At 40.1% G+C, this 22,930-nt stretch overlaps 1 protein-coding gene across 23 annotated transcripts in view; it reads right to left on the bottom strand.

Moving 5' to 3' along the window:
- The window catches only part of ptprda (protein tyrosine phosphatase receptor type Da), a 236,499-nt gene that overhangs the window by 34,870 nt on the left and 178,699 nt on the right, over positions 1-22,930 (bottom strand). For 6 of the 23 annotated variants that reach the window (XM_086058898.1, XM_086058901.1, XM_086058902.1 and 3 more), the window contains exons 11-15: positions 17,639-17,787; positions 14,309-14,450; positions 4,133-4,321; positions 2,488-2,496; positions 1,921-1,938 (exon numbers count right to left, since the gene is read on the bottom strand). In XM_086058898.1, the coding sequence (XP_085915024.1) occupies positions 1,921-1,938; positions 2,488-2,496; positions 4,133-4,321; positions 14,309-14,450; positions 17,639-17,787 (507 nt within the window). The remainder of the gene's footprint in view (positions 1-1,920; positions 1,939-2,487; positions 2,497-4,132; positions 4,322-14,308; positions 14,451-17,638; positions 17,788-22,930) is intronic. The other 17 variants (XM_086058899.1, XM_086058903.1, XM_086058921.1 and 14 more) reach the window with 3 other exon arrangements.

Raw genomic sequence — 22,930 nt, 5'->3', positions numbered from 1 at the left:
TGATTATCTGATCACATGTAGCAGCCTGCTCTGGTTGATTGATTGAGTGTTAAAATGACCCACAGAGTCAATATCAACACTTTTTCCCCGGGTTAATATAGCTCCACTCTCTACAGAGTTGAAATAACACCATCTACTGTAAATAGTTAACCATTTTACACTGTAACAGAGTTACTTCACAAAACTAAGGGAGTTGAGACTTAACAACCCAGAAGTGTTAAAACAATTCAATTGTTACTATAACAACACAAAAACTCTGATTAACAGTGAACTTAACTTAACACATAAATTCTAATCAAGTGGGTATAGTTTACTTGGATTAACTCTCTGCAGAGTTGGTTTAACACTAAACAAATCAAGTCCAACACTGACCTCCATTTAAATCAGACATGGCTAAAATATGCACGTTGGTGGTTGAAATTAAACATTTAACGCCAAAATGTGTGGCCACATGCTTATTTAAAAAATAATAATGATAAAAAAATAAAAAGATATATATATTAATAATAATAATAATTATACTTCAATAATAAATTGTGCAACTTGTTTTTGCCCAAGTGTGACGCTCTTAAGCACATTTGACTTTGGAGGTTGATTACAAGAAACTTTTGAAGAAATATTTAACTACACAGAATTACAAAAATGAGTTTGGAAAGACACTCATCCTAACGCCAATGCAAATATGCTTTATAGAGGGCAAGGCCCTGGTGTACAACATGTAACTTGACTGGTCAATATGGGGGATGAGTGGTACTGCTTTAGGGAGACATGGATCAAACAAAAGAGGTTAACAATAGAAGAAAGCAGCAGAACAAGAAAGGACAATTGAAAGAAAGAAATTTTCGGAATGATTTTTTTTAGCATATTCAATCACAAATCGCGTACCATCTGTTTTTTTTTCTCTTTTTGAAAAAGGGCAGCATTGTGCAAAAATAAAAAACAAAATTGCTTCTCACATATGTGTAAAAAGAGCAATTGCAGGAGAATGCAAGGCAAATCCAACACATAACCCTCTGGAACAAAACTTTTTGTAGTTTTTTTGACATGCAAATCTTGGCAAGAAATGCATGTCAGCGCAACTTACAACCTTGCGACAACCCTTAGCTGAAAAATAAAATACAAGTGTATTAGAGGACAAAATTCAAAATGCGGGCCCCTGAGCCAACAAGAACCAACCACTGCTTTTTTTTGGAGCTTTAAAAGACACCCATAAAAATCCACCATGGGATCAGCAGTGTGGTGTCACATTGACCAGACAAAAACAAACTGCTGCGGCTCCCCGGGTCAACATGGCCAAAAATTGAGCCAATGCATCCGCTTCCCTCCGTCCGACTCTACAGTTTTTCCCAAAGCCTGAAGACAAAAAAAATAAAAAAAAGTCAAAAGCTCCAAAGAGGCAAGAAAAGTCAGAAAAATAGGTGTGAAAGAGGTAAAAAAGCACCGTAGAAACTTTATCAAAAAAGTGGTTGTTTGGGCTTTTTTGTAGAGGTACAGGAGAGGAGAGCAAGTAGAAGAAATGGGAAAAAATAGATTTTTTGGGTGGGGGCGTTGACTCCACAGCAAGAACAGCTAAGGGGGGGAAAAAATGCTTGGTTGTTTTAGTTGGACAAAAAGAGGGACGCATGATTTGCTATATGGCAAACAAAAATGGAAAGAGTTTGACAAAAATAATTGTCATTGGATATGCTTTTTGTTGTTGTTGGAATCGAAGGCAAGCATATCACAAGTGGGCTCGTGGAAGCGGAACAGAACGGGGACATGGATGGAATCGAGTCAACAAAACAGGACAACTCAGAAGGGGAATGCCATGGCGACTGAGAGACAGGACAAACATGGAAAGTGAGCGCGGTGATGGCGGTGACAGCAAGAATGAACGTTGGATTGGTTTTCATTCTGTGAGCGTCAGTTCAGCACGCTTACCTCTTATTGGCGTACCACCTGGGTGGATAATATGAATGCAAATAAGATTAGAAAACAGAAGCATTAGTACGTGTAGATAGAGGCTGGAAGGGGAGGGAGTGGGGGGTTCGGGGGGTGGGGGTTGGAAGAAGAAAATTTCAACAGTAAATAGAAGATACTGGAGGAAAGTGACAGGAGAGAGAAAGAGAGAGAATAAGAACTTTCTGTGCAGGATTCAGCATTGCGAAATCACGGGAACTTTCACATGGAGGAGCTGCTGAAGACCGTCTATCTAGTGAAGGGAAAAACTCTTGAGGCCTTGTGTGTTTGCTGAACATGTCCTTTTGTGCCTTTTGGATTTTTACCATTAAAAAAAAAAGTGTCAGCTAAGTGAAAGCTGGTGTCCCTGCGTGTGAGGTGAGCACTGTGTAAGTGAGGGAAGTGTCTCTCAAATAGTAGTAACATTACTAGTAATAGTTGTAAGCCTAATGTCATCTGTTAGTAAAATGCATGCCATGCATTTTAATAGTTGTTGGAAACATGAGAATTAGTGGGGGGGTGATGTGCGCTTTAGAGCTAAGCACTTACCAAAGGATTCTGTAGATTAAAAAAAAAACATATAGAGAGAAGAAAGACATAAGCGTAAGAATATCATTATATTCTTAAGTTGTTGGTAAACAAACGGTGTTGTTAAATGCTTTGATCATCATCATCATGGCGTGGGGTTAGTTAGTTCTCTTGGAAACAAAAAAAAGGACAAGGTGGTCAAACACCCGTTGCCAGGTGCTGGCACATTGAAGCTGCAGAACACAAGTGGTTTCGGGGGTTCAGTACACTGTCAGAAATAGGGGTACCCTGGGTAGTTGATGGGTTTGTTGTAGTACTAGTACAGTAGCTCATAACCTGGATTTGGTGGAACCACAGGGGTAAGGTGAATTTGGTGGAGGTCAAGACACACACCTGACTCAAATGATTCATGATGATACACCTTGCTGGTCATCATTAGCTGCAGGACGCTACATTTCTTGGCCTATCTGTGCTGCAGGGATTTTGGTATGCTAAGTAGTTGAATTGTGGCTGTTGTGATGGTACATCGTGGGATTTCTTTATTATTGTAATCCCTTCAGACTTTGTCGAGCAAAATAAAGAAAGTGGTCGGACAAATATGTGCAATATGAAATCACATGTATAACGGAACATATGGTGTTCCACAGGGTTCAATTCAGGATCCTCTGCTGTTTTCATTGTATATTCTGCCCCTGCAACGGCGGTGGTGGTTTTAAAGAGTTGTGTTGAGTGACGGGAGCCAGCGTCCTAACTGCATATTTTGCAATGACGAGTTGCACAATTCTAGTCGAGCACAACTAAAGGAACATTTGCTTAAGTTGCATGGAGATAGGAAATACAAGAACATGGTGAAGAGAGCCAGATTCGATGAAAAAAAAAAAATATCATACTTTATTTTTCAATAAGGGGTTTGGTAAATGTGCATAAGAATCTGGTGAGGTTCAGTGCCTCCAACAAGGTGAAGAGCCACTGTACGAGTACCATAGGAGGTTGAGATGGTTGTCAAACTTGGTTACCATAGAAAGTCAACGAACAATTCCTAACTGCTAGTGTGAAAGCAGCCTAAAAGGCGGTACTAAAAAGGTAGAGCAGTGTTTACTTATGTGCCCCCATAGAGTTACTCATCTGACTCCAGCTGTAAATTTCTCAAGGCCAAATGGGTATAGATTCGTTTCCAAGGGTGTCAGGTGAGGATGGCATCCCAGTGTCAAGTTGTCGTACCCCTAAAGATGATTTTTTTCTGAGAGTGTAGATTACGTCAAATTAAAACAAAGATATAAAACGTAGTTGGATATATAGACCATTATTCTTTCTTCAAATCTGATTCCTAATAAAGGTCCATATACCACAGACAAAAAAAAAGAAGATCCTAGAACTTCCTAGACAACTTCAAAACCAAAAGAGAATAGACTCACAAAAACAAAATTAACACATGGTACCAACGCAGCCAAAAGGAAAACCCAAAATTAGTTATAGCCAACACATGAGGGGAGAGGAATCCCAACACCAGAGGACAAAGTGCGACACAGTGGGGTACACTGAGAATAGAACAGGAAATCGTGAAAAATGCCATTACCTACAAAAAAGTTTAGTCAAATGGGAAGTCAAATTAAGAGAGACATAGAAGACGACGAGAACATATTTGATGACGGAAGAAGAAACCTACCTGATCGGAGCTGTTTAATGCGCCCGTTGTTGTTGGTGGTATTGACGGGGAGGAAGTCTTTAAACCAGGAGATATCTGGGTCCGGGTTGCCGCTGGCGGCACAGAGCATGGTGGCGGTTCGAGTTCGCTCTACTACTTTTAGCTGCGGGCCCATGTCTATAGTGGGGAAACCAGGGGGAAGCTGGTCCTCTGGGGAGACACACACAATTCACAGGTCAGACAAATTTGGGGACTAAAACGAAGGCTGTCTGTACATGGATTTGGATTTTTGCAAGTGTCATAATGATCTCAAATCCTGAATCGCCTGTGTCATAATTCTTGACCTGAGCTTCTTTTAGAGAATTCACTGCTTCTGACTTTATGAAAATAGTTGGTTCTGTGGTCCTTTCCTAGTTGGAACCCCAAATTTCAGAGAGCAAAGTTCTGTATTATTCCCATATACCAAGTCTTTTAGTGGGTGCTGTTACGGCACTGATTCCAGATCCTGTAGGTTTAAATTTGTTTACTTTCAGTCATTAGACAAAGAAACATCTTAAAATAGTTTCTTTAAAGCACATTTCACTAGCGCGCAGCCAAGGAAGTAGACAGCAAATGCGGCCAATTCCCCCAAATTACTCTTTTAATGGTGGGCACCATGGCGACGCCAACTCTCCAACTCAAGCGCTTTTTGATGTTCACTTACGACGGCAGGTGGCTTTTTGCTGCCAGGCGAACCAAGGACACACTTTATTTCCTTCAGATTTTGGATGTGTTTGGGCTTTCAAGTGCATAATCCCGGTACCATTTTTTTTTTTTAAGGTAAAGCCAAACCTTGCAATTCTTCTGTTTATTTTCCTACGGAATGAGTAGCGCGTTCCACAAACTGCTGTTATGCATACGTGTTCTGCTACATTCCTGCGATACGGCTAATTGGCATCTTTTTTCAGAAGCATTTTCGTCACTTTGGAAAGAGGCTTCGCAGAGACGCCATCCACGCCTGCACGCCGCCAAATGACAATCATGGCCGACTTCCAACAATGCTTTTGGGTACTTGGCATAGCGAGCCAGCGAGATGGATAAATCTCGGAGAAGTAAAAACCTGTTTACGAGTAAGTGACTTCAGACTGAACCGCAAACTTTTTCTCCAAGCAACTCTGGTGTCCCTGCCTGAACCAATCTGGGCAGTGTTTGTCGTGTACAAAGACCGCACCGGACAGTATCAGACCTGTCTGATTCAAAATGCAATTACTTGACGCTACAGTTAGACAAATGTGAACCCGATTCATTGCCAGAAGCGAGCTGCAAGCTCCATCACTGTGCGTCCAATGTAATAATTGGATGTAACAAGCCAAACTACACATTAGATTCCCAAGCAAAATGTTTACAAGGTAACTCTTATAGTTATAGAGCAATTGGATGGTTAGACAATAATCTACCCAAGACCACTTTGACCAATTGACACGAAAGTGAATACAGCTGTTCATCATAACAGGACACAGGAAACATTATCTGGAAGTCATTCATTTTAGTTGAATTCTACTTGCAATTTGACTGACGAGAACACGGGTTCTTAAGTTGAGTTTGCTTGAACCCTAGGGGTTTGGCAGAGGTCAAGACAAACACCCGACTCAAATTATTCATGATGATATACCCCGCTTGGCCATAATTGAACTGGGAATTGGTCCAGATGAATCCCAATCCCAAGTAGCAAACCAAGACAGATAGGTGATGTAAAATTGCCAAACTTTTTTTTAAACCTATTTCATTTAATGAGAACAGAGCACAGTGTGTCAAAGTTTGATGATCTTTTCCAAGATTTTCCATAAAAAGGTAGGGCCCGTTCAGTGGTCCGCACAGCTTTCATTTCCCCTTATTTTTACCCCCAAGCAGGAAGTTGATAGGCCTCCAAGCGAGCCAATGATGTGCTACAAATGGTGATGGTGCTGGCTCCGAAAATGTAATTTAGAGCCTGCTTCGACCACAAAATGGTGACGTGACGCTCGGGAACGTGGTGGCACAAGCAATGTATCCCGTCCCCCTCGCTTTCCTTACAAAGTGAATTACCATGGCGATGATAAATACAGGACGGGAAATTAAACACATTCGCTGGCGTGCGGCGTGATTAGCTGAGGCGCGTCACGAAAGCTGTGTCAGATTTTCCCCCCTACAAGGCCAAGACACTGAAATGGAATCAGACTGCAACGTTCCTTTTAGCTTTGGCTAAAACTCGTGAGCTGGTAGTTATCATTTCAAATGTAGAGCTTGTAAAGCTTCAAATTAAAATAGCTGTTCGTCAAAGCTGAAATTAACAGGGAGCGGAATCCCACCCCCCTCCTCTTCGTAGTTCGAGCTTGCTAAGCACTGCAATCTCAAGGACAGTTTAAGACAAGGGCAGCTGCTGCTTTACACATCCATACTGTATATTCAACAATGGCTCCACACGCTAAATGAGATGGAAGGTAGAGAAATGCTGAAGTCACCTTCTATAAAACTGCTGAGCGCTGGTGCTTGGTATGAAAAGACCCCCAATGACAATTTGCACACATTAGCCACTGGCATCGCTAGCGGGCCGCATGAGTGCACGGTGCCAAGTGTGAAAGGGACGTTGGCTCCAAAAGTACCTCAGCGAGCAGATTCCCGCTGATGACAGAAGGCCACTGGACATAAACTCCAAGCCATTAGAAGATTATATCGATTGATCACTCATACGCAAACTATGGAGGTGAACTCTCAGTTCCCGTGTACGACAACGTTGACTGTGCTATCGAGTGCAGTGGGAATTACGCATTGTTGTCGTATAACTGGTTGAGAAACTGATTAAATTACTGCGCTCAAGTCGCTCCTGTTAGGGTGTTCCAAAGCAAAGGAACCGGCCTCTTGGAACACAACATTTTGGACTGAGTGATTTGGTCGCTTTTTCGCCTGAATTCATCATAGCTCGGCAGAGTGCAGTTGGCATGTTGGACCTGTGATGCCGGTAACGTGACAAAATATGCACATTTTTAAGTAACAACTAATCTAATGCAAACGACTCATCTAAACGCGTTACTACTCCCAGTCAAGTAATCAGAATGCAGTTACTCTGTAGGTTAATGTCAAGAAGTACTAGTCTATAAGGTTGGAACAACTGGAACGAGGCCCTTTTGGCCTCTCACTGTTTGGGATCCTGCTTCTGAAACCAATAGTCACAAAACTCGACTCCCCAAAAGAGTGTTGTGGATTTTGATTTTGGAACCTTTACCAAATCTCTGGGTGCATTCACAGTAGCTGCGTGTCTTATCGCTAACAGGTGTGTGCACATAGCCAATTTGCAATGAAAAGTAGAGTTCAGAAAGTTGAGTTGTGTTTTCACAGGTGTTCTAGCTGGAAGCGCTGCATTTCAAGCTCTCACAACTCTTCCTCTGTTTTCCAAGTAAAGCTGTAAAAAGCCCCCCCCCCCCCCACCCCACCCCCACCCCCGTCAAATTGTGACTTTAGTTCCGTGGTTGCTGCACACGAATTGGATTGTGTTTGACCCTCTCTCTTCCCTATCGTGGAACAAGACGTTTCACCCCGTGCTGGAGGTTACTCTTCATAGAGAATCCCTGCAGGCTTTTTGAAAAGAAGTATTTGTTGGAAGTATTTAAGTGGCTACAATCCCCGCCTGCCTCTGTAGAGGCTGTCACAGGTCACTTGCTGGAGAAAAGCGTGTGACGAGACGCATTGTTTGCAAACTCTTTGCAGCCAAGAATGCCGGATTATGGATTCTTACATTCTTAGACTGCTTTCCACCCTTATCTGCCCTGAAGGTTATTCTTGCCCAGTTTAGGAATCAATCTGATTCTCCCTGCCCCTCCCCTGATATGATTTAAGCCGGTGCAAAAAGCAGGCCAGAAAACATTACCCGCCGAGTGTGACAGCGGCAAGCAATTTCTCCGCCTTACACGCAGAAGCGTATCACTTCAAGTTGAGGGACACTGATCAAAGCGCTTTCTATGCTCAAAAATCCAAAAGGAGATAGGGGAATGTAGGCTGGGGGGTTGGAGTGCTAATCAAGTGAATCATACCACAGTGCTAACAAGGACGTCGTTTGGAATTGGCTCGTTTCATGGCTTGCAAATGCATTAGATGACCTAGAATGAAATAGGAGCGCCGGTTTCCTACACTGTAGAAATAATAGCTTTTCATTGTCGGACGTTCCTCAGTTTGAGGACTCACAAAACAGCTTTTTCTACAGCTAGCAAACTTGTTTTATTGTAAAATATTGGACAATATCCGCAAAACAATACAAATCGGCTGTTTTAACTGCACATGAAGTAGTTTGCTCAAATAAAAATGAAAAGCTTATTAGTCATCTCACCAGAAGAGGACAGCGGCTGACTTTTTCAGACCTTGGAGGACAAGGTCAGTTTTATTTCGGCTGAACCGCCAAAATTTAAGAAATTGGGCCAAATGGTGCAAAACGAATATATATATATATATATATATATATATATATATAAATAAATATATATATATATATATATAAATATATATATATATATATATATATATATATATATATATATATATATATATATATAAATATATATGTATATATATATATATAAATAAATATATATGTATATATATATATATATATACACACACACACCGCCACAGCCAGCGGTACTTCTATTTATGGGATATATATATATATTATATATATATATTATATATATATATATATATATATATATGAGGCTCTGGCTGGCCTCAAGTAATCCTGTTTTCCATTAGTGCACGTTCTTGTGGGATACAAGCAGGCATGAATGATGGGTCCCCAAGAAAGCTTTTTAGCCTGATCAAATATTAACATGTCCACAGCCGGGAGGTTTTTTTCCAGTCAACTTGGATGAAGACGTTTGTCTCCATATGTATGTTGCAGGCACTTGTCTGCGTCTGATACGTTGCCTCGATTCGTGACCCCAAAAGACGGCAAAAAGACTCTGACATGGACCGAGGCTTTATGGGAGCTTTGTGTTCAGCTAAATAGGTCCACACTTTACACTGAGTCAATTTGTGAGTACATTTAGTTATTCAGCATCATTTCAGTAGTCATACTTTAGGTGGCGTGCCAAGAGATTTATCATTTTTTTTATTAAAAAGGTCGGCTTGTTTTGTTTGGTTTCTAAAGGGTCCTTTCTATCCACTGCCATTTGTTCCGTTTCAACATTCTCACAGAAAGCGTCCAACACGTTAGGATTACATCTAAGTAGATGGTAGAAAGTCCCATAGTTATCCCCCCCCGCCAAAAAAGAAATCATATCTGTTAAGGAAATTACCAAAGTAGCTTTTAGAAAGCCCGATGCTGGCGAGGCGTAATAGCACTTAGGCTAAGAGCGGACCTGTTCCTCCTAACACTAGATTACAGCAAATTGGAATTAGCCGGCTGAGCCAACTGTGGCACATTTGCAGCAATATTCATTAGCAACTTTTACACCTGTTGACTCAAAGCACTAGGAAAACTCAGGCTAACGTCTTTGTCCGGAGTTTTGGAACATATCGAACAGCTTATTTCCCCCCATCCGCGGTCCAAGATTGAATTGTCGACACACTTCCGTGTGCTTTATTAGAGCGTAGCGCAGAGCATTTTGTTCCCTCTTATTGGATTACTTAAGCGGCATCTTCCCAGAGCTGCTCCCCCAGGGGTCCTATTTGGGCTGCAGAAGCTCTTTAATCTGATTCCCGACTGGACAACATGTGTAACCAAACAGCGCTGGCTTATATCCGTACCTTGAGGCGTTATTTAGTCACTGCTTCTTTACTTGGCAGCGGCGTGACAACCGTGCTGAATTTGTGACGCAGTACCACTGGAAACCGCGCTAGGCCCAGCTAAAATAAAAAAAACAGGCTCCAGACCAAAGAAAGACTGAGCTCAATTAGTGTGAGATTTGGGATCCTAAAACACGGAAGGCCAAAAACACAGCCTATAACGAATTGTCCCAACGTTTGAGTCGAAGCGCATATTATAATTCTACATTTAATTGTCTGCCAGACATATTTTTCTTTTTGTATGTCCTGGATATAAAGTGTTGACAATAATAATAATAAAAATAAAGATCCTTGGATGTTTTTATTTATCAAGTGTATTCCAACCGTAGGTTATTCAACGGGTCAGCATGTTCTATGAAATTTAGGTAGCACCTTCCATAATAATGTGACGGGTGCCGGCTTGAGGTTTCCGTCCAGAGGCCTTTGCAGCTCTGGCAGATGTTTTTCCCAGCGACGGAGATGTCTGACATAAATCTCGCCAGCAGCCGCTTGGTTTTAAATCACTCGCCGTAGCTTACAGATACTGATTGGGCCGCCTTGATTTACCATGTAATATTCAAAGAGCCCCCCCCCCCCCACACACACACACACACTTTTTGACCAAAGAGGAAATCAATTTCTGCAGGGACAGCAGGTCTCCATCTTTTTAATTACAGTAATGATTAACTTGTTCATTTTGGACGTTTGACGGAACTTTTTGGAACAGACGGTTGTGGTATGCTTTTTAGTAGTATTTATTCAAAAATAAAGCAGCTTTATTTTTTCTGTATCTTTATTAGATTTGTTTCATTTCCTCTTTCACATTATTAATTAGTTCCACTTAAAAAAATTGCATAAAAAAAGTTTCTTTATTTTCGATGCATAGTTCCTTCATCCCGAGTTATTTTCCTACTACTAAGTTTAAATATATATATATATATATATATATATATATATATATATATATATATATATATATATATATATATATATATATATATATATATAGTATAGTATAGTTTGTTTTAAACAGTGTAATTAACTACAAATGTAGTTTATTTAAAAAAACCAAAAATTTTGTTAGTTCACTTTTTAGCTTTTGTTTTAATTCACTTTCTTTAAAAGTTATTTATTTATTATTAGTTGTTTTACATTGCTCTTTTTAGTTTAAATTGTTTTCCTCTGTTAATCATTTGATTTGTATTTTTACTTATTTTTAGATTTTTTTTAAAACGTTAATTTATTTTAAGTGATTTTTTAGAAGTCACTTAAAAAAAATCTGTTACAATTTTCAATAGTTAAAAAAAAACAGTATTATATTATATATACATTTATTGTAATTTATTTAAGTACCCTTTTTTTCTTTTTTTTTACACTTGTTTCATTTCTTCTTGCATGTTTTAATTAGTTCCTCTTGGATTTTTTTATTTAAAAAAAAACATTTTCCATTCCTAATTTCTTCATCCTAAATTACTTTATGGATTTTAAAAAATATTTTAGTTCATCTTTAGACATTACTGTGTTTTCAGATTTTTTCATTTTCATTTTGTTTTAGTTTTTCTTGTTTCTTTGATGCATTTTTTATAGCTCTTTTAAGTATATATTCTTGCTTTATTTTAGCTCCATTTTTACAAGATTTTTGATTATTTTACATTACAATTTAGTTTTAATAATTTTCCTTTTCTGTTTTTTTTAGTCAAATAAAAAATACTTTAGTAATTAATTTAAAAAAATTACCTTTGGAAAAAATATTTTCAATTGTTTTTGATTCAAGCTGTTATTTTTAATTATTACTTTTAATTATTTAGTTTTTTTGATTTTGACTATTAGCTTTTATTTTACTAGATTATTTTTTTTCTGGCCCAACCTGGCAACGATGCAATTTCATATTTGCAGGTTAAGCAAACATATTCGGTCAGCTGACGTGAGAATGCACGTTTCACAACAAGGTGCTCCATCTTGTTAGTCTCCCCGGGATACAAACGAGGTTGCTTTGCTCTTCCCGTTTGGTAAATAGTGACAAAAGAGAGCTCATTGTCTCGGAATAATCGCCGCTCATGTCGCCGCTCTGTCCATTGTACACAGAACAATCCACCTCCAAGCTTTTTTTGCGTTATTACAACTCCCCCGCCCCGGCAGCACAAACCCCCCCCCCCCCCCCACCCCCACCTCACCCTTCACTGGCAAAATGGAATTGATGCTTTCTGTTTTTCCGTCACAGGAGAGCGCCTTCTCATTTTCCGCTCTCCCTGTCGACTTGTACAGAGCAACGCAAGTTTGTTGCTATTTGTGTGTGTGTGTGCGCGCAGGCAGGAAATGGCTGTTGACAGCATAATGGGGGTATGAGGATGCAATATAAATCCTTAATCATGCCTGAATCATGAACTCCAACAGCCCAATGCACACATCATTTCTCCGGAACCGCAGCTAGCTAAGAGTTGGGACCTCAGTGGATGCTTTCTTTTTGCTTTTTTTGTTTAGTTTGTATGAAAATATACACTTTATTTCTCCAGATTCTTGTTGTTTTGGTTACTCTTCCGCCTCACAGTAAAGAAGCTGAAGGTTCAAATTCAGGCTTCTGCCTTCCTGCACCTTTGCTCTCCTACAAAAAAAGGCCACTATTGTTGGTAGCTCAAGCTAAGTAATCGGTATTTTATACAGAGATTTGTGTTCATGTGCACAAAAGATGCAACAAATTTTTCCAGGTCTTGCTCTCGTCTGTGCTTCAATGATGGGAAAATGGAAATGGTAATAAAGATGCTAATGCTAGTAGGCGGCAGAGCCGGCAGGAGTAGCTTCAGCGTGTAATATCTGCACTGCATGTGTGAAAGGTGCAAAATATTGTGCGATGTGGACGTGTCCCCTTTCCCTTCCCATCGGCCTTTTGTTGGCTCGCCGGGGAGATAAGACCCTGATGGTGGGAGGCGGGTGGGCTGACGCAGACCTGCTCTCAATAGGAGCTCATTTGACGCCTTGTGTAATTGTGGCACAAAATGGAGCACACTTCATCCAGGCGGCCGCTCTCCAAAGTCATTCCAGTCAGGTTTGAGATGCAAACAAAATGGCTGACCTTTATACTTTTTTTTTTTTTTTGCATGGGGGCATGGGAAGGGTATTATTTCATCACCCCTTTGAGAATTAGCATATCATGCTTCTTCATGAATACTGACTCAATAACACTGGTCCACAGGCATTAAAAAAAAAAATTCTGAGCAGGATTTTGAGATATTTTGTTTTTAAGTTTGCTCAATACAGATTTTTACCATGCATTGTAATTCATAGCTATGACAGTTCAGAAAACATTCCACCTGTCGCTGAACAGATAATGATTAGGAATAATAGATAAATTGCATTTTGGTGAATATGCGACATAGGATTATCTGAGGATGAATGTGGCTTTAATCAGTTTTAGTTTGTTTGTGTTAGGGATTTACTTAAGTGTGCAGAAACAACAACTACTGTAAAATGCTGTGAATAACACACCTTTTTCCTTGCAAAAATAAATAAAATAAAATTTGAAAGAAGTTTTGAACGATCCAGATTTTGCGAAAGTGCTATTTACACTAAAACGCATGCTTTGGAAAACATTAAAAGTTTTTTTTTCTTTCAAAAATGTTGCTACAGTAAGCAACAAGTATACTGAAGTTATCAAATGAGAATTTATAGGATCTTTAGAAAAAAACTAAGTTTACCTTAATACATAAATATTACTAAATAAAGTTAAGAAAAATATTAAAGTACAAATATTTTGAAATACCACTTTCACGACATGACCAAACTTGGATGAAACAATCTAATCTTTCAATCGGGTTTTTGTTACACATCTTAGCCCTATCCCATAACCCCTCCTTCACACTTGGCGGGGGGTATTTTTTTTAATCATTTCTGTACAAAAAAGCAGCAGTCTTGGCTGGCTTCACACGGTCAAGTCACAGCACAGCTAATTTGAAAGCATTAAAAACTGCCGCCGGTGAAGGAACAGACGTCTATTTGCATAATTTAACTGGCATCTTAATTATTGTGTCAGGATGTATGCAAATGACTTCAAATCCAGAAGAAACTTAGTCGGCTAAACGGCTAATGGACTTATCACGTTGCGCAACATACAGTGAAACCCCGTTCATTGCGGGGGATACAGTACATCCCAGGGCATCTGCGCCATGTTGTATTTACAAGATATATATCTTTTTTTTTATTAATAGTTTTTATTTTGTCATTACAGTGATTCATCAATTAAATATTCACAGATAAACTGGGCGAGGCCCTCCCCCTGCACCTTGTGAAATATGCCTGAAATATTCGTCAATGGCAGTGAACGGTTTCATTTGAGTCGACAATGACAAACGTTCACGACAGTCAATGAGTTAAATCAATAAAAAACGCTGCTCTTATGGTCCGATTTCCTCGAGCCAGCGGGGGACGTACCGCGTAAAACGGTGAGCCGGGTGGTGGCGCTGGTCTCCCCGACGCTGTTGGAAGCCACGCACTCGTATATGGCCTCGTCGCGCGGGGTGCGCAGCGGCTGGATGCGCAGCACCGAGCCGGAGCCGTCGTCAAACTCGATCACCTGCAGGTGCGAGAGATACGGTGTGTTAAAGGAGAATTGCGGTGGGGGGGAGGTACAACAAATGCGGGAGCAACACAGTTGAGACGTTTGATGGCGATACAGTGTCACACTCTAGTCTGGAATTATATATTTAAGTGTAATATGTCAATGACATACTCTTAAGTGCTTGTCAAACTTTAAGAATGGGCACTTTTTGAACAGATAGTTTGGAGGGTGAACAATGTCAATTGCAATGTGTCCCACACTCTTAAAGCTAACACTGAACATCCTGGAACAATGCGTGTCAATGGAACAAAGGAGGATGAGGGCCACGTTGAAAAGGAATTCCCACAAGATTTAAGTTCTATTAAAAAACTTCAATGCTGTCAAAGTTAAAGCATTAATGCATTGATTTATCACAAAAATATCGCATTCATTATGTATTAGCGCAGATTAATTACAATATTAATTTTGACCGCGCAGATGATCCTTTACCTTGACAGCGGATGGTTACGTTATAGGTAGCAAAAGTTGTGTTTGAGCAATAAATATTTAAAGAATATTTAATATAATATAAAATAAATATAAGAATATTTGTTCATTTCAAAATATTGGAGTCATTTTTTTAAAATTATGCAAGTAATTAGCTGATTAAAAAAAGAACACATTGAAGACGTCCTCAACATAAAATGTAGAGGAAAAAAAGCACATCACGTCTTTTCAAATTTGGTGGGGAAATGTTTTTGATAGAAAGGCTTTTTAATAAAGTGATTAATCATGCTTGATCAAAATTCTAAAATGTGATTAATCTGATTTAAAAATAATTGTTTGACAGCTAAAGCTACAGTGTAAAGCATAAATGGTAACACGACGATAACATCTTTATTTCCATTAAAAAATAATTATATTTTAGATTAAAAACATGGTCGGCTTGAAAGATCAGCCCCATTTATTCATCAAAAATAATAACCATATTGAAAGGGAAAAGATTCGGTTTGACATGGTACGGCTCAGGCTCAATTCAACACAGTATGATGCAATGACATTTTTGTTGCCATTTTACATACATTTGAAACTGAATGAACTTGTCAGTAATGTAAATGTGCCATTTCATTCTTGGATATATCTCTCCGATAAAAGACACTTTCATACATATCTCGAGTTATTTCTAAGTGGATAGATTCAATTGTGTCGTTTGAATAAAAAAAACAATTTTCAATACAAAAAGTCAAAATGTCGAGGCTAATGATGAACAAGAAAAATGTCAGAGAATAAAGATGACTGCTGCATTTTTTTTTAAAGGGCAAATGTCCGAATTTTATGAGGAAAACATTAGGATAAATAAATATATTTGTCTTTTTGCCTATTTTTTAATCTTTTTGTCCTTTTCCGCATGGCCCTTCAACTGGACTTCAGACAGAGACGAAGAACAGACAGTCAACGGTGGCCTGAGCAGCAATTCGGTTGAACCATGAGTTGACGTAGCGCCACAGAAAGAGACAATTTTATCGGACGGACAACATAGAATGCCCACAAAAACACACAAACCAACAAACAAAAACAGGACGGTATTAGTTGTAGCGTAGTCATGCTCCGCGTTGGGTACTCACTGATGTCTAGAAAGCCCTGTGTCATAACTCAAAACTTGGGTTTGAACAAATAAAAACTCCAAACTGCATTCGCCCGCTCACACATACAGGTACACTAATCACAAATAGGGGAATTGGGTTTCAGGTTAAATTTCAGGATAAACCTGAAATGCTATTTAAACTGTACATGTGAACTTAATTTCACCAAGTTGTGTGAATGGATGTCTTCAGAAACTTCAGTACATCAAATGGCTGTTGAGAATTTTGCCATTCCGCTCAAAAAGTACTGAAACAATGAACAGGTTTCGAGAAGATCAAATTAAGTTCATTAATAAATGTAATAGTGAGTTTCAGCTTCATCCTTACATTTCATGCAAAATCCCAATATCCACATTTTTTTAGTGTACACACACAGACACACACGCTCAACAAGGATAGCCTCATTTAATGCAATTTCAAACATTTCTTCGGCCATGCTTGAAAGCAGACGGTGGGCGGAAGGCAAGGGAAATGTTTGTGTTACGGGATGAACGTCAGTATGCGGCGCAACAAGCCATGCGATCCACTCTGATAAGACATTAAGGCCATTGCGGCGACAGCCTGAGAGTCCTGAGGGTCGACGCAGGAAATTAATACAAGTCTTATCAGAGCTCTGCCGCGGCACGTTTCGCATGGGGATGGAGAGCCGATCTACGTTTCAGCCAGGATGAGGATGCGCGGGTATACAGTACGCAATATGGACAAACGAATAATCGCCGACAGGCTTCAGAGCCAAACCAGTGGAAAGAGAATATGGAGTGGCCAAATATGGTTGCGTTTGTCCATGTGGTGTACATTTGGAGCAAGCTGCCATGGAGCGAGCAAAAGGAGACAGTTAAATGCTATTTCAAAAATGTGTCTTAAGAAGAAATAAAAGTATTATTTTAAAATGTAATACAAATAACCAATTTAAAATATTTATTAATTTTTTTTTTTTTAAGATGTTGGGTGTACGCCCATGTAGGACCTAATTACCGAAAAAAGAACATGTAAAAATATCAAATAAAACCTTATCATAACTTAATACACAAATATTTTTAAACAGTAAAAAAAACAAAAAAAACAGCACTTTATTTAGCTTAATGCTAGGTTGTGTTGGCGCAACGGTGTAACCTTTCTAGAAAATAAAATAATTATAATCGACAAAAATTAACTTCTAAGAAAATATTCAATTGTGTAACTAAAAAAATATAGTACTTTTTTTTTTTTTTTTTGCTGTTGAGTGACAGGAAATGCTGACCACACCAATAAAATAAAATGCAACTTTTTGCGATTAGGAAAATGGCTACATGAAAAAATTGGTATAGAACATCGCTAATCCTTGCTATAAACTATGCCTAACGCGTGACGGCGCCCAAACAGGCCACTCCCCCCATGATTAGCATTTCTCAGAATCCAATGGAGCTCTCCTGCTAATGCTATGTAATGCTTAATGCTATGAACATGACATGAAAGTCCCCGCATCTTTTGCCCCGTGGCAGCTTTGAGCGATGGATTTGCGTTTGTGCGTGCGTGTGCGGCAGCCCAAAAGCAGTGCAAGTGTTTGTCAGCGAGCATTTTACATCAGAACAATGGACCTAATACCTCGAATCGCTGGTTGCTCACTTTCTTCCCCTTCTTGTTCCATACGATCTTGGGCCGCGGGTCACCCGTGGCCTGGCAGATGAAGGAGGCCACGCCACCCTGCACGCCCGTTTGATCGTTGGGCGTTCGTAAAAACTTTGGCGGTGCTGCGGGAGACAGAAAAAGAAGATGGCGTTCAGTGTGAGGGTAAACAAACAAGAAAGTGGACTATTGAGCATTTTTCATTTTTCCCCCTGCACATCTGGTCGAAACATGATTAACCATCCATTGTGGATCTGCCAATGTGGAGTAAACATTATTGACTGCAAACGTGTTAGAATGAGTTTCCAAACGTATTTGCAAACTTGTTTGACCAAAGTGTGCAAATGCGTATTACGGATGTTACATATATGTAAATACGTATACCTACGTAATACGTTACAAACATTTATTATTATTATTTTTATTTTTTTAAGCATTTGGCCTAGATTATACATTTGAAGAACACATTGTTTATTCTTAATTTAAATGGTTTTATGATGCCTGCAGTTTTCATTAATGCCACGGTCAATACGTCATGACATTATGATTTTAGAAATGAGCATAGAAGTATATTCAAAAGTAATTGCAAATACGTTCAAACGAGTTTACAAACCTGTATTATGTATATATCGAAATACGTATTTCTATGAAATTCATTCGATCATACTTGTGGGCTAAATGCTAAAGATATAGCATTTTTCCAAGTAAAAAAAAGAAGCTCTTTTTTTTTTGCATTATTTTTTTTTGGGGGGGGGGGGGGGGGTTGTTTTATAAAAAAAAAATCAAAATAATTGATTACCTTCACAGGAGTATAATGTATCTACGTATTCAATATTTGCGAGTGAACTGGATGGCACATACTGTTGTTTTTATTTCCACAAGCTACAATATGATGGCGAAAAAGCCTGAGTGTCAGATTTATTGTTAGGTGATCTCCATCTGTCCTCCTGCGGGGGCCACTGGCCTCCTTTTATCAATCACTTTGCGGCAGGCCATTAGGTAATGCCGACCATCTAAAGTGCCTCATCTGTTTGTGTGTGTGCGGCGGCGTCAGGAGCGAGGAGCAAATTAACCCGCAGGACTTGCCGATAAACAGACGGGCAGGTGGGCCTCTGCCGATCCCGCAAATTAGTGCGGGATATCGCCGTGACGTTGATTCTGCATCGTTTGGGGCGTGGCGAGACCTGAAGGGAGCCGGTGGGCGATTGATACGGTGAGGGTGGGGGCGGAGGGGAAGGTGGTGGGGGTGCGTGGTGGCACAATGGGCTAGTGACTGAGGCGTGATGTGAAGGTAATGGCGTTTTCACAGTCACGGCTGGCCAAATCGCCATCGCTCGCCCTATTGTCGGCGTGCGAGGTACTGCAACAACACGGTGGACTAAATTCACCTATTCATAGAATAGCTTCATATTTTTGTGCTCTTGATGTCATGTCCTGAGATGCCACATGATGACGAAAGTAAAACTATTCGAAACTAACTCACAATATACTCCTAGTAAAACCTGTGATGCTGTTTCCCAGGACATTTAAAAATATATAATATATAATATAAATATATGTTCAGAAATATGGATACACACAAACACAACCACAGATACATTTTAATTACCCCCATGAGTTATTGTTGAGCGGCCTTGGGTCTCTTCAAATGTGTGAAAGTTCTTATTCTTAAAAAAATAACCTTGGATAAGGACCCACATGCTGCTTCACTCTGTCTAAGGGCTAAGATATTATTTCTTGCACAAAGGAGGAGCGATTGTTCACACACAGCTTCAGCTGCTTCACCTCCATTATCCGATAGCAGGGATGTAGCAGCCTGGTGGATTTCCATTCTCCGCAAATCCGATCCGGCGTTAGCATTCGTGTCGATTTTTTGGTCATTTCTAGCCGGGCCAGTGTGCGACCCGCGACGTGCCCGGCGTCACGCAACCCTTTGGCACGTGGCTCCTCCATTAAAAGTTTCTTTGATACGAGCTCAACTTACAGCCAAAGTCGGCGTCATTCATCAGCATTTCCAAGTGGCCCGACGGGGCCGTGAAAGCACATGAATCAAAGAGCGCCAATAAAGCCACTTTCAGTTCCATTCCGAGTTGGAGGGAGAGCCGGATTCATACAATCCCGCTGACTGACATGTTTAATTTCATTTGCATGAAAGGGGGCCATTTCCTCTCTGAATATTTAACGTGCAGGGTGAGGTTGGGTTGTGCTGGGTGATAATTAATCCCGATGCACGCTGCACAATAACCACGCCGCATTTTCAAGTGGAAGAAAGGAGCATTTAGGCAATGCCATTAACCTTTTCTGACATCTTTTAGCCATGCCATATCAGCGGGGTGATACTGATGAAGTTTCACCAAGCGGCTAAAAACGTCCACTTTGACCTCCCATTATAAATATGAGGAAACAAACAGCGTGGGGATAAATGGGCGGAACAAATGCCGGCGTTTTCTTTCCGCTCGCTATCTGCGGTATTGTGATAAAAAATTTGTCTTTTGTGACGCCGAGGGAAACAAACTCCACATTGTGCGCGCTCACAAAGGGGGTTTTAGGCACACAAGAAAGGGAGAGGAGCCGCGGCTTAATTAGAACTGTTGGCTGACTGGCATCGCATGTTGGGCTGCGATCCTCGCCGGAAACCCGAATCATAATTCCAATTAGCAAAGACTTGAAAGGGGATTCGGCCCTGCCAATGATTGTTCATTAGCAAACCAGGAATAGGACGGCGATTCACAGTGAGACCAATGAGCCTCCATCAATGAGAGATGCTTCAAAATCACCAAATTGAGAAGAAAAAGGATTTCAGCAGTTACCTCTGTGGGCTCACTTTGGCCATTTCCAATGCTTCTGCTACAGATAAATTTCCCGATTGCTACCTATATTTTTGTAGGCGGAACATGGCGGTGAAATTTGATAACTCACCATAAAACTAACGACGTGACAAGATTTCCCCAAAATGACAATCCGTCAAAATGTGAAGTCTGGTTGGAACAGCCACTTCAAACTGACTACAACTCACCAGGAAGAAAATCGGATGATGAGTTTCGTGTCAGGAATTTTTTAAATTAAAATGGTATAAATTGATCATGTCTTAACATCTCTCCCGGCCTCTTTGGTGTCGTCTGCTACCCTGGGAAGCGCTTCTCCAATTGGTTGACAAGATTCAGTTAAAAAATATACACTAGTAAGACGATATGGGCCGAAATCACAAGCGATTGTCCAAGATGACTCGTCCAAATTATTGTGACATTTGAAACGGCATCACTCGCCCTAAAAACCCAAGTGGAATAGTTCATCTACTTTAGCTATCCAACTAACCTGAATTGATCTCTTATGGAGGATTTTACAGTATAGGTGTTCGAAATGCTCATTCTTCATTTAGTAAAACCCAAAACCTTAATAAACTGAGTTTAAAATTGCGCCCCATTCAGAGTTTGATTTCGCTATGTAAAAATAGCATGTTTCTCATGAATAAACCCGAGGTAGCCATTTTAGGCTCACTTTGTCCAATTCAAAACAAACTACATGCAACAAATGTGTCTGATTGCGGAATAAGCGGTTAAGAAAATGGATGGTTGGATGGATGTGACTTAATTCAAGCCAGGTGGACAAGACAGTAAATTGCAAAATTACCTTTGGGCAGAACATGGTTACTTATGGTTAACCATGTTATGTACGTACGGTTACTTATGGGTAACCCAGTTATGTATTTATGGTTATTTGTGGTTAACCATGTTATGCATGTATTTTTATTTATGGTTAACCGTATTTTTTACGGTTAATTATAACCAATTTGGTTAACTAAGCCACAAATGCACTTCATATGGTGAAAACTTCTACTAAATATTAAGACTGAAAACATCCTACAGGACGTCCCTGTCCTCTGCACATGCTTATTGATTGTTGTCAAAAACTTTTCTTGGAATTTGGAGCACTTAAACGAGCACACGGCTGCTTCAAAAGGATTATCTAATGCTCCTGTCCCACATTCAAGACACTGACAGACCCTGCGACACCAGTCACGTGTTCGGATGCTCTCACTTTCTGTGCAATGTTTGCAAAGGAAAAAGAAAGAAGGGGAAAAAAAATAGTTCTGGCCTCTCACATCTTCATCGCACACTCCTTCCCTCCCCCCGTGGGACACATTAGCGAGCTAGTGGGATCCAGTTTGTCACTTAATAAAATGGCCCACTCAAACAGATGGCTTTAAAAGCTGCGAGGAGACGAGCTACGCGAGCAGACATGAAAAGACTCCACTTCCTCCCGTCACGGCGGAAAGCAAACACTAACATAAATATTGAAACGCCTCACAGTTGAGACATCAGGACAGCTGGGCTGAGGTTTTTCCGCCACCGATGCGAAACAATAGGCATACTTTCATTTGGCTTCTGAATTTTGTAAGCCAAGTCTTGCGTGAGAGCGGGAAGAAGGAAATTTGGATTTGTTTGTTTTGCCTCTTTAAAAAAAAAAAGAGCAGAGATAAGTAATTCTAATTGTGCAAGCTGCTTGGTAGTCAGCGCAGTCTCTTGGCAAAAAAAAGGAAAAAAAAAGAAAAAAGTTAATTATCTGATAGGATAGGCAGCGGCAGCCTGGAACGCAGCAAAGGCATTTGTGTTCATTTTGTTATCCACTAGGCAATGGAACGATTCATTAAATGGTGGTAGCGCTTCAGCAAAACGGCCAGTAGTTATCATGCCAGGGCTGCACACTCATTGCAAAGAGTGAGAAAGGGTGGATGGTGGCCCGGTGGGTGGTGGGTGGTGTCTGGTCGGTGCTGGATTTCACTTTCCTTTCTTTTCTTTGGTCCTTCCTCGGGTCTCCTGACGGCGGTGTTCGGTTTAGGTGAACGGTATGGGATTTTTTAATAGGTTTTGGGTGAACTAATGAATACACACACACTCACACGCACGCACACACGCACATACAAAATAATAAATTTAAAAAAAGAGAGAGAGAAAGGGTGTATACTTATATATGTATATTCACAGTACATTTTCGAGACACCTCAACCTGACGTGCTGATCATAGTGGCAACAGAGGTGAAGAGGCAAAGTAGCCCCTAGTTCATTATTCTTCATATATACGGTAAACAAGCAAAACCGTTTATCACTACAAAAATCATTTGACAACACCCTAAAACAATTTAAAAAAGTGAATTGATCAGCAAAGAACCAAAAATAGGCGGGGGTTCACTACATAGCGTTTTCTGCAGTCACGTGTCATGTTTGCCCTCGAGTGCCAATGTTTGTCTCCTGTAACGGGCCACGCACG

Source organism: Leptonotus elevatus, chromosome 17, assembly GCF_054856555.1.
Source record: "Leptonotus elevatus isolate MCC_2025b chromosome 17, RoL_Lele_1.0, whole genome shotgun sequence".
NCBI lineage: Eukaryota > Metazoa > Chordata > Actinopteri > Syngnathiformes > Syngnathidae > Leptonotus > Leptonotus elevatus.
This window is presented reverse-complemented; position numbering and strand designations above follow the sequence as displayed.